Below are 12868 nucleotides of genomic sequence, written 5' to 3' on the forward strand. Positions count from 1 at the left end.
TTTCCAGAACCCACCCACCACCTCAATCAAGTGATCACATCAAGAGATATCTGCGAGTTTGCTCAGTTTTATTCAGCCTTAGGCTACCTAATTAAATGGATATTATTGAATCTGGGATGGGCTGAGGAGGGAAAACTGAGATAGGTTGAGAAAGGGGTGTGCATCACTTTTCACCCTGGGATTTCTCCTCAGGCCTCGGGGTGGGCTCCACGGTGCCTGCTGTGCGGGTAAACGTACAGGAGTATGAAGTGCCGTTGTTCCAGTCAGAGGAGGGGACAACCACCTGGCTGATGGCCAAGAGGGAATCCTTGATGCTGCCCTTCAAGACTCGGGGATTCACATGGCGACCTTCAAGGAGGGCATTCTTCACCCACTGGACAGAAACTTCACTTGCCTTGGGCCCTATGACCATGCCGGTGAGGATTGTCTGTGCTCGCTGAAGGCTGCTTTCTTTATGGTTGGCACGATAGAGGTTCTCATGGAGACCGTTCCCTTTGTCTTTTTAAGTTTTGGGGTGGGGAAAGTATGAGAGAAAGGGAGAGGCAACAGCTGTTAAGTTTAGACATACTTGATGTAAAACATTTATGACACCATTTAGTGCTGATTATTTTCTGCTGGATTCTCTGACAAACATTTTTAATCTGTAGACAGAGGGGAGTAAATCCTTAATGAAAGCTTTAAGGAGCAAAGGGGATTTAACTGAAGTTCTTGTGTGTGTGGACCTGAGTAGGAAGATTTGTGACACATACATGGGGCTTCCTTGAGCTGGATGAGGACACGGTGGGAGAGTGGAGATTCCAGGAATATTTACACAGCTCCTTTCCCCAACATATATAAAGAAAGCGCCCAGCACAAAAAGTATCCCAGCCTTCCCAGAGAAGGTATTGGTGTATAGGCTGGGTTTGAAAACCAAGGATAGAAAAAACTTCCCATATCCAATGATACCATCTCTGCATAGTTGCTCCTGGAAACAATCATCCGGCTCCCAAACCATGCTTTTCAAAGGAAAACTAAGTCCCAACTGTGTTGAGAGTTTTTACCTTCAGGTTCACTGACTTTTGTTTGGGACTCAGGGACTGATAAGAGATAAGAGGAGAATTCCTGTTCAGACCTCCACCAGACTGATTGCAATTTCAAGTTGTGTCTTTCGTCAATACTAGCACTGATATCATGGCAACTGGTGGGGAAAGTCTTATCTCAACAGGCCATAATGGAAAGCGGAAATAAATTTCTGAATTAAGGAGGAAGCAGTCTTGAAATGGTCAGTCCCTGAGAGAATCTTAAGCAATCAGGAAACAATTATCCCGCTCCCAAACCGTGCTTTTCAAAGGAAAACTAAGTCCCAACTGTGTCGAGAATTTTTACCTTCAGGTTCATTGACTTTTGTTTCAGACTCAGGGAGGGATACTCGACAGACAACGTTGTACACCTCCGAATCGTCTAGTGGTTTAAGGCTGAGGTATGATGTGTTACCAGTGTGTGCACTTATGATGCCGGAGGTGTTATCCGATTGGCCACCTGCCTCCCACGTAATCATCATGCTTATGGGGACAAAGCCAGAGATAGTGCACACCAATATTACACCTAAGGGAACAAAATATATAGACAGTCAGTCAGACAGACAGATGAAATTCCTGGTTTTTTAATGACTTTATATTACTGTTTTTATGGTTTTTCTGATATTGCTTTACAGTTTTTATGTTGCTTAGTGCACTATTTAAGATTTAAGCAGCTTAGAAACCTCTACTTTTCATCTCCGTCCTTCCAGTCGTGCTTTTGTCTGCCCTCTGTTCTTCTCTACACCCCTGTGATTTTCCTTCTCTCCGACCCTCTTACCCATGCATATTCTCTTTTCGTGGAATCATAGAATTCCAGAATTGGAAGGGACCCCGATGCCCATCTAGTCCAACCCCCTGTAATGCTTACTTACTTACTTCCTTCATCAAAACTTTTCTAGGCATTACAAATATAGGGCATCCTAAAACATTTAAAATATATACAAATAAACAGCCATGTAAAATATATAATGATGAGGAATTTCATTGGGATTTCTTCCTGCTAAATAGTGCCATTTAGCACTCCGCACTCCAAGAGATACTATTAACAAAACCTCAGCCCCCCTTGCAGTTAATTCCAGGTTAATCAGATATTTTCATTGTGCCCAAAAAGGGGGAGTAGCATGCATTTGCGTAGCAGGTTGTAAAATGGACAGTAGAAAAGGATATGTTCTACAGTGTCCGGCACATTCAAAGAACATCCACAATGTCTATCATTTCTGGGGATGTTAAAAAATCTGCGCTTGACAAAAGTTGAAGGAAAAACATTCAGTCGGGCTAAGATAAAGGTCCTGAGTTGGACAGAAATTATTATTTTTGAGAAATCTGACCCTGTTATCTCGGGGGAGCAAATTATATTTACACCTGGCTTGATGTTGTTTCCCCCCAATGTACCTTAATCTGTTTTGACTATTGCAATAAATATAATGCTCACTCAAATTATACAAGGGTTTCAAAATCTGATTTGAATACCAATAGATCTGATTTTCCTATGTAAGAGTTGGAACTTCTGGATTTATCAGAGTCCGTAAGTAGGTCAGAGAGTAGACTCAAAGGTTGGCAAGAAAATGGAAATGCAACCAGTATTTTATAGTGCTAGCCCACACCCAATATTCCATCGTGTGTATACCTCGTTCTGCACACATTGTCTCATACATGATTGAACTTGGGAGCCCCAGGAGACGTCTCAAGACGGATGTGAAGGTGATCCGACTAAGAAATCTGTCACCCCATTGATCGCCAGGGCTGATCTGACTGACCTGGCTGGCTAGGCAGGTGTCCCCCTGTTTCATGTGCGTCCCTCCCTAAGCTGCACGCTCGGTGGAAGAGGAAGACTTTTTTTTTTATAAAATATTTATTGAAATTTTACAAAAACATAAATTTACAAAATACAAAAAAAGAAAAAAAAACATACAAAGATACATAAAAAATAAAAAATAAAAATAAAAATACAAAGTACAAAAAACAGATAGATACAAAAGAGTTAAAAACAAACCCATTTTTTGTAACTTTAAACTCATTAGCTTGTTTCCTTGACTTCCTCACACCTCCCCTTTTTGTATTCCCATTTAAATAATCAAATCAGCAAATCCTTACCCTTTTTCGTTTATCTTAACTCTATATCTTAACATATTATAGCTCTATATTTTCATCCATTATCAACTCATTTTTGCATATTCTCATTAACTTTGTTGCTAGTGCCTCTTATTTTCAATCCAACATCATTTTTAACATTCATTAATTTTACAGTGTTTCTGAAGATAGTCTTTAAATTTCTTCCAATCTTCTTCCACCAACTCTTCTCCCAGGTTTCGGATTCTGCCAGTCATTTCCGCTAATTCCATATAGTCCATCACCTTCATCTGCCACTCTTCCAGGGTGGGTAAATCTTGTGTCTTCCAATACTTTGCAATGAGTATTCTTGCTGCTGTTGTTGCATACATGAAGAAAGTTCTATCCTTCTTTGGCACCAATTGGCCGACTATGCCCAGGAGAAAGGCCTCTGGTTTCTTCAGGAAGGTATATTTAAATACCTTTTTCATTTCATTATAGATCGTCTCCCAGAAAGCCTTAATCTTTGGGCACGTCCACCAAAGGTGAAAGAATGTACCTTCATTTTCTTTACATTTCCAACATTTGTTATCGGGCAAATGATATATTTTTGCAAGCTTGACTGGTGTCATGTACCACCTGTATATCATTTTCATAATATTCTCTCTTAAGGCATTACATGCCATAAATTTCATACCGGTGGTCCACAACTGTTCCCAGTCCGCATACATAATGTTATGACCAATATCTTGTGCCCATTTAATCATTGCAGATTTAACCGTTTCATCCCGCGTATCCCATTTCAACAGCAAGTTATACATTCTTGAAATTATCTTAGTTTTGGGATCTAACAATTCTGTTTCCAATTTTGATTTTTCCACCTGGAAGCCAATTTTTTTGTCCAAATTATAGGCCTCTCTTATTTGATAATAATGAAGCCAGTCTCGCACTTTATCTTTTAATTTCTCAAAACTCTGCAATTTCAATTTGTCTCCTTCTTGTTCCAATATTTCCCAATATTTCGGCCATTTGGCCTCCATATTGAGCTTTTTCTGAGCCTTCGCTTCCATTGGTGACAACCACCTTGGGGTTTTATTTTCCAGTAAGTCTTTGTATCTTATCCAGACATTGAACAATGCTTTCCTGACAATATGGTTTTTAAATGCTTTATGTGCTTTAACCTTGTCGTACCACAAATATGCATGCCACCCAAAAACATTGTTAAAACCTTCTAGGTCCAAAATGTCCGTGTTCTCAAGAAGCAGCCAGTCTTTCAACCAGCAGAATGCTGCTGATTCATAGTAAAGTTTAAGGTCTGGCAGGGCAAATCCGCCTCTTTCCTTTGCATCAGTTAATATTTTGAATTCTATTCTGGCCTTCTTGCCCTGCCAGACAAATCTAGAAATATCTCTCTGCCACTTCTTGAAACAGTCCATCTTGTCCAAAATTTTATTATTTTTTATTTTTATTTTTATTTTTATTTTTATTTTTATTATTATTAAAATTTGCAATGATTGAAATAAAAATAACATTTTTGGCAATACATTCATCTTTATAGCTGCAATTCGACCCAACAAGGAAAGCTTCAAATTTGACCATATTTCTAAGTCTTTTTTCACTTCTGTCCAGCATTTCTCATAGTTATCTTTAAATAAGTTTAAGTTCTTAGCAGTCATATTAACCCCCAAATATTTTACTTTCTTAGCTAATGTTAAACCAGTCTCCTTCTGAAACCTCTCTTTCTCAATCAGTGTTAAGTTTTTCTCAAGAACTTTAGTTTTTGACTTGTTCAGTTTAAATCCTGCCACATGACCAAATTCTTGAATCAGTTCTAATACTCTTTTCGTACTAGATTCTGGCTCCTGTAACGTCAAAACTAGGTCATCTGCAAAAGCCTTCAATTTGTATTGTTTGGCTCCGACCTGAATACCTTTAATCAGACGGTCCCTTCTAATCATATTTAACAAAACCTCCAGGGCCGAAATAAAAAGCAATGGGGAAATTGGGCAGCCTTGTCGTGTCCCTTTCTCTATCTTAAATTCCTCTGTCATCACATTATTGACTATTAGCTTAGCCTTTTGTTCTGAATAAATTGCACTTATACCATTTTCAAAACCTTGACCCACCCCCACCCCCCGAAGATTTTTCTTCATAAAATTCCAAGAAATATTGTCAAAGGCTTTCTCCGCATCTATAAAAATTAAAACTGCTTTAGTATTAATGTTCACTTGCAACTTCTCCAATATGTTAATTATGTTCCTCGTGTTGTCAGACAAGTGTCTACCTGGGAGAAAGCCAGCTTGGTCGTTATGTATCTCTTCCACTAATACTTTTTTTAATCTATTAGCCAAAATATCAGCAAAAATTTTGTAATCCACATTGAGCAGGGATATGGGGCGGTAGTTCTTAAGTTGTGTCTTTTCAGACTCCGTTTTCGGTATAAGTGTAATGTAGGCTTCCTTCCACGACTCTGGCGCTTTTCCCCCCTCCAAAATTTCATTACAAACCTCCTTTAGTGGCTGAATTAACCAATCTTTCAAAGATCTATAGTATTTTGAGGTTAAGCCATCCGGCCCTGGAGATTTACCCAGCTGCATATTCTGAATGGCACCTTCTACCTCCTGTTCTGTAATTTTGTCGTTCAGCATTATCTTATTTTCTTGAGAGATTTTTTTGTAATCCATTTGTTTTTAAAAATTGGTCTATATCAAACTCTTTCTGTGGCCCTTGTGTATATAACTCTTTAAAATACCTCTGGAAGCATTTTCTAATTTCCACTGGATTCTGAATGTTCTTTCCAAATTAGTGATAGTATTGAGCTTTTGTCTTTTCATCCCAGGTAGAAGGAGTGTACTGTTCCTCGGTCAAGGCTTGATGATAGCTGTGCTCCCTGTATAGATAGAACCTCCCTGGTAGAACCTCCCCCTGTAATGCAGGAATCTCAGCTAAATAATTTCAGCTACATAGTTTGTGAGAGCCCTGACTTCTTTGCCCCTATCAGAAGAATGTCTCTTCTGTCCCCTAAACCTACAAAGATCTCAGCACACAGAAACAGGCACTTACAAATCTTAATAAAAGGGTATTTGTTTTGGAACCATGGGATCTGTCCCTTTGGAATGACTATCCCGTTTACTGCTGGCAAATAAGCAGAAAAGTTGGCGTAAGAGAATCCAAGGGTTGTTATTGCTCTGTTTCTAAGGGTGGTTCCAGATGCCCAGATTTCAGGTACATGCATGAGAAGGCTGCATAGAGGAAGGAAAGAGAAGCAAACTCACGTGTATCAGCCTGGGAAGAAGTCAGTGGCAGGCTGGCCCCGCAAAGGAGTCCCACAAATGGTAAGAAGATCTTGGCCCACATTTTAGGATTCAGTGTGAATGGCATGTGGTCCACCAGGCCTGCTTATATAGCATCCTGGGAGACTTTGGTGAGATATGTTTCCCATCAGTAGCTCCACCCAGACAATCCAAGAAGAGGCTATTCTGTGAGGTTCCCAGAAAGTCCTTCCAGAAACTTGAGTGTAATTGGGATTTGTGGGAAATCCTTATAGCTATGGGGAAGTTCGCCTATTGTTATTATTTAATTTGTATACCACCCTTCATTAGCAGATCACAGGTGAGGATGTTTCACCCTTCCCATTGCAAGAACCTGCTGACAATATTTCAGAAAGGAGGGGGTGGATTTTGCTCATCGCTTCTTCTGCTCCAGCCTGTGGGAGTCTGAGTGTTATCTGTATATAGATAAGGTGACTGCTCAAGCAGCTGTAACACTCATGCAGTCCAGCGTCTCCAATTAGTCTTTAGTTAGTTTATGCTGTAGATAATAAAAGAAGTTATACTTCAGAGCTGTCGTTCGTGTGGTTCATTCTCTGCTGTGCTCCGCTGACTTTTGGAACTGAGTTTGGTGCTCACTGTTTCTAAGGGTGGTTCCAGATGCCCAGATTTCAGGTACATGCATGAGAAGGCTGCAAAGAAGAAGGAAAGAGAAGCAAACTCACGTAGCTCCACCCAGACAATCCAAGAAGAGGCTATTCTGTGAGGTTCTCAGAAAGTCCTTCCAGAAACCTGAGTCTAATTGGGATTATTTAATTGTTATTATTTAATTTGTATACCACCCTTCATTAGCAGATCACAGGCAGTTCAGAACATAAAAGTACAACATGAGAACACAAAATATATAATCTTCTTCCCTGATCTTAATTTTTTTTTTGGTGTACAACTTCTTTTTATTATTATTAAAGATTTTCTTGTTTTACTGAAGTATGTGTAATGTCTCTCATATTTTTTCCATGTAACATTTTTACAAATCAGTTTCATTTGTTGAGACATTAGTGGGGGAAAAAGGGGTGGAGATGGGTGGAGGTGGGGGTGGGGTCGGGTGGCGATGTTTCTATTTTGCTTAATGTATGTAGGGTTTTGTGTCAGCATTGCTCGTGCCGGTTCTCTGCTGTTCATTTGTGTAATCATTTTGATCATGGCTATTTTGTCTGTGAGAGTGAAATTCATGTTGTTCCATCTCTTTAGGTCTTTGTCAATTTGTCGCCACAGGGGATTGTAGTTGTGGAGGTACAATTTATTGAGGTTTCTGGTTATTTGTACCCCTAGGTATCTGAACTTGGTGTGGCAAAGTTTTATTTTGGTGCCCTTTGTGAGTTCTTTTTGAGTGTGAGGAGGGGTGTTGAAGCACATAGCTTCTGACTTTGTAAAATTTACCTGTAGGCCCGACACCATTGCAAATGTGTTGAGTTCTCTGATTAGGGAGGTTGTTGTGCTTATGGGGTCTGGTGTTGTGACCATTAGGTCGTCTGCAAAGAGCCCTAATTTATAGGTTCTGCCTTTTATTTCCACTCCCTTGATGTCTGTGGCTGCTCGGATGCGGATTGCTAAGGGTTCCAGAGCCAGGATAAATAAGAAGGGAGACAGTGGGCATCCTTGTTTCGTGCCTCTTTGGATAGCTATAGTATTAGAATCCATATTGTTAGTTCTGCATTTTGCTGAGGCTTGGGAGTATATTTGTTTGAGGATTTGTAGGAAGTTGGGGCCAAATTTCATGTTAGTTAGTACTGCTAATATGTATTTCCACTCTAAGCAATCAAAGGCTTTGAGGATGTCTAGGGACATAATTGTCAATGGGAGTTTAGTTGCCTTGCTGTGTTCGATCAGGTTCAGTAGTTTCCTGATGGGGGCTGTTATATTGCGGCAAGGGACAAAGCCAGTCTGGTCTGGGGCTATTAACTTGTGTAGGAAGATTTTTAGGCGGTTGGCCAAGATTGATGTGAATATCTTGTAGTTTTGGTTTATTAATGAGATTGGGTGGTATGATTCTACTTTGAGGCTGTCTTTTAGTGGTTTTGGGATGGAGATTATTTTGGAGTGGGTCCAGGTTTTGTGGATGGGCCCCTCTTTTATGATGTCGTTGAATAGGCGGGTCATGTAGGGCATCAAGGGTTCTTTGAATTTCCTATAGAATTCTGCTGTGAAGCCGTCTGGGCCTGGGGCTTTGTGTGGTTTCAGGTTTTTGAGGACCGCATCTATTTCCTCTGGGGTGATAGGGCTGTCCATGAATTCCTGTTCCTCATCAGTTAGGGTGGGCATGGTCAGTCTTGCTAGAAATTTTCTGATTTCCTGCTCTGGTGGGTTATGGGAGGTGTATAGGTTGGAGTAGAATTCTGCAAATTCTGAGGTTATTTCTTTGGGGGAGAATGTTATGTTGCCATCTGTTTTGGTGATGCAGTGTATTCTTGTTTTGAGTGCTTTTTTCCTACATCTATTTGCTAGTAATCTGGAGTTTTCCCCTCCATGTTCATAGAAACTTTGTTTAGAGTATAGAATGTTGACCATTGTTTTGTTGATTTCTAGGGAGTCTAGTTCTCTCCTTTTTTATTCTATAAGTTTGAAGAGTTTTTTAGATCCTGTTTGTTTGTAGTGTGATGAGAGGGCTGTGATGTCTTGTTCTATTTTGCTAATTTTTGAGGAGGTTTTTTTTTAAAGGAATGTTTTCTTTTTTATGTAAGCTCCTCTGGTGACCACTTTCATTGCGTCCCATAGGGGGGAGGAGTAGCGTTGTTATTCCAGGAGGATTGCTCTTTCAGAGCCCTGCCATCACCGGCGATCTCCGGCATTGAATGTGTTGGTCTCGTGTGGGGCACCAAGGAGAGCTTGGCTGTCTGGCTGGTGTACCGACCACCCAGCACACCGGCAGCCACCCTGTCAGACCTGCTGGAGGTGGTGGCAGGCTGGGCCTTGGAGTTCCCAAGGCTACTGGTTTTGGGAGACTTCAACGTCCATGCCGATGCCGCTCCCTTCTCACAGGCTCTGGACCTAGTGACTTCCATGGCAACACTAGGGCTCTCCCAGTTTGTTTTGGGCCCCACTTATCAAGCAGGCCACACGCTGGATCTGATCTTTGGGGCTAGCATAGATGTGATCATGCTCCCCCCTGTGGAAGTGCCATGGTCTGATCACTACGCTCTGAAAGCCAAGATTGACTTCCCGCTCCTCCCCTGCTTGCGTGGCGAACCTATTTGGGCTCGTCCGCGAAAACTGATGGATCCTGATAGATTCCGACAAGCCTTGCGGGACCCTGCTCCTCCTGACGACTCATTAGATGACCTTGTTGAGGACTGGAATAACCGGCTCTTGGCAGCCATTGATGAGATCACGCCTAAGCGCCCTCTGCGACCCCGTTGAAACCGGGCCACTTGGTTTACTGTGGAGCTCTGGAAAATGAAGCGGGATCTCAGACGGCTAGAGCGAGTATGGCGACGGACTCGTGACGGAGCCTCAAGAACATCTTATAGGACGCTTATGAAACCCTATGAGATGGCTATGAAAGCTGCTAAGAAATCTTACTTTGCAGCTTCCATTGCATCCGCTAGCTCTCGCCCAGCACAACTTTTAAAAATAATTAGATCAATAACGTCCTTAGGAGGACAACCAAATTTAAGCACAAATTCGACCCACAGCTGTGAGGCATTCGCGAGCTTTTTTGCGGAGAAAGTCCTGTTGCTCCGCCATGACCTCCCTGCCAATTTAGATACAATGTCTGAACTGGAGGCCCCTTGACTGACTTCAGGTCCAGTGTTGGACCATTTTGATCGAATACTCCCTGCTGATGTGGATAGATTCCTCCAAGTTAGTAGGCCCACCACCTGTCTCCTTGATCCGTGCCCGTCTTGGCTGATTAGGGAGTGTCCAGATGTTGCGCGGACCCCCCTGGTTGAAATTATCAATTTGTCCCTTGACATGGGGACATTCCCAGGGGAACTGAAGGAAGCAGTGGTATGTCCACTCTTAAAGAAAACTTCATTAGATCCCTTAGACCTATCCAATTACCGCCCAGTTTCAAATTTTCCATATCTGGGTAAGGTAATTGAGAGAGCAGTTGCTGAGCAGCTTGGTAGATTTCTGGAGGAAACATCAGCTTTAGATCCATTTCAGTCCGGTTTCCGTCCTGGTTTTGGGACCGAGACGGCTCTGGTTGCCCTAACAGACGATCTCCGTAGACAGCTGGATCGAGGTGGGTCAGGACTGGTGATCCTTTTAGATTTGTCAGCAGCCTTTGACATGGTTGATCATGATCTTCTGGACCACCGCCTCGCAGACGTGGGGATACAGGGCATAGCCCGTAACTGGCTGTGCTCTTTTATCTCTGGTCGGGGACAGAGGGTGGCACTAGGGAGGGAAATGTCATCGCGCCACTCCTTGGTGTGTGGAGTGCTGCAGGGCGCAATCCTCTCCCCAATGCTTTTTAACATCTTTATGCCCCCCCTTGCCCAGATTATCTGGAGCTTTGGGCTGGGCTGTCACCAATGTGCTGATGACACTGAGCTCTCTCTGCTGATGGATGGCCACACTGACTCGGCCCTGAACACACTGACCAGATGCTTGGAAGCTGTGGCTGGATGGTCTCAAGGTCCATAAATAGCAACACCCTTGTGGTCCTGGGCCCTAAGGAAGTTAGATTGGCTTCAACCAGAGCCAGGGCCTTTTCAACTCTGGCTCCAGTCTGGTGGAATGCTCTGCCTCACGAGACCAGGGCCCTGCAGGATCTGATTTCTTTTCGCAGGGCCTGTAAGACAGAGTTGTTCCGCCTGGCCTTTGGCTTGGAGCCAATTTGATTCCCTCCCTCTCTTTCTTTTTTCTTTTCCTTCTCCTTCTGCGATGAGGCTACATTTTAATATTTTAATGTTTGAATATTTTAATGTTGTATTTTTTAATTTTGTTTTTAAGTTGTAATCATTTAACTTGTTTTTATTATTGCTTGTAAGCCGCTCTGAGCCCGGCCTTGGCTGGGGAGGGCGGGGTATAAATAAAAACTATTATTATTATTATTATTATTATTATTATTATTGGAGGGGGGTTGTTGTTGCTCTAGCCAGAACGGTCAGCTCTGAATTGGTTCTGTTCAGGGATTTCGCTCAGTGTTTCAGCTCAGTGATTCAGCTCAGCTCAGAGGGTGGCCACATCTGGCTGTGCTCTGATGTCCATCAATTCCACCTTTGTTGCCAGTGTTAAGTTGTGGGTGAACATATCAGACGACACAGCAATTCTTCAAACAGCTCTTGTTTATTCACAGGCCAGAACAGAACTGAACTGAAGGGTTCATCCAGCCTGCTCATATAGAGCTCCACTAGAACGCAACAGTAACCATTTTCTGTAATTATCCAATCACTGAATGTCACTTTCAATCCCTTATTTGCATATGTGGACCTGAGTGAAAACTACCTACAGCATCCCCCTGATGGCCCAGGGTGAGAACTTCAGTACATAACACGTTCTGCGCTTGCAAGGAATTGGTTCTCTCTGCAGCCGGCACCACCACATTCTTGTTTAATGTTCAAGGATTTTAAAAAGGAGACTGGTTTCTTTGGGCCTGTCTTCTTACTTAAAACCAGTGCAGCAGAAGACTGAACTTGCTCTGTTCTGCCCTGGCAGGTGGGCAGCCAATGGTCTTTCAGCTGCGAGGCATCCCCTCTCACCTGAGCAGGCCTCTCATTGGCCAATTCAAAGTGCAGGAGCTGACGGGAACTCCACCTGGGACATGTCAGCAACATGCTTTAAGCAACTGATGCATTCAGCATGGCAGGGTTATTCCGAAGGACGTGCCTCCTTTCTTTATTTTTCACACCAGCTTCACAGCAGCAAGACGTCCCCAAACTTTATCCCAACTCGTTGATCATAATATCTGAAACTACATGAGGCTTTCCCAGAATCTACCTGCATTCTGCTTTCTGGTCAGGAAATATTGCTCCTCTCAGTGACACATGTTCCCCAAGGAGTAGAGGAGCCTCTGTCTTGTAACATTCACATTCATCAGTAGTGGTAGAAAAACTGCTTTAAAAATGAATCTGTAAGCCTCCTCAGTAACTCTAACTCCTCTCTCTTTTATATCCAGGTTACAATCCCTGCAAAGGTTTAAATGTCATGGTTTCTCCCCAGAGAATCATGGGGGCTTGCAGTTTGGCAGGAGTGCTGATTATTATCTGTTAGATTCTCTGACATTTCAAATCTCTACAGAAGATCGGGGGTCATTGTGCGTGTGGCCCCCAGTAGGAAAATCTGTGGCCCGTTAGGCTTACCTGAGCTGGATGAGGACACAGTCAGATAGCAGAGGTTCTACAAAAAATTATTGAGGGCAGAAGGTGTTGCTGGCTTTTATGTCTCAGTGGCTGCCCTGGCAGGTGGGCTCCTAGTGCCCTTTCAGCAGCAAAGCATCCCCTCTCACCCAAGCAGGCCTCTTATCCTGCCAGCTCCCCATGTGTC

General features: G+C 42.7%; 1 protein-coding gene across 3 annotated transcripts in view; it reads right to left on the bottom strand.

Annotated features, from left to right (window-relative positions):
• Window positions 1–51: 51 nt before the first annotated feature.
• LOC310747169 (uncharacterized protein) overlaps window positions 52–12868 on the bottom strand; it is a 50927-nt gene continuing 38110 nt past the window's right edge. For 2 of the 3 annotated variants that reach the window (XM_083581524.1, XM_083581523.1), the window contains exons 3-4: window positions 1366–1584; window positions 52–498 (exon numbers count right to left, since the gene is read on the bottom strand). In XM_083581524.1, coding sequence (XP_083437650.1) covers window positions 164–498; window positions 1366–1584 — 554 coding nt within the window. In that variant the 3' untranslated portion in view covers window positions 52–163. The remainder of the gene's footprint in view (window positions 499–1365; window positions 1585–12868) is intronic. The other variant, XM_083581525.1, reaches the window with a different exon arrangement.

The sequence above is a fragment of the Podarcis filfolensis genome (genome assembly GCF_964270895.1).
Source record: "Podarcis filfolensis genome assembly, chromosome: 13".
NCBI lineage: Eukaryota > Metazoa > Chordata > Lepidosauria > Squamata > Lacertidae > Podarcis > Podarcis filfolensis.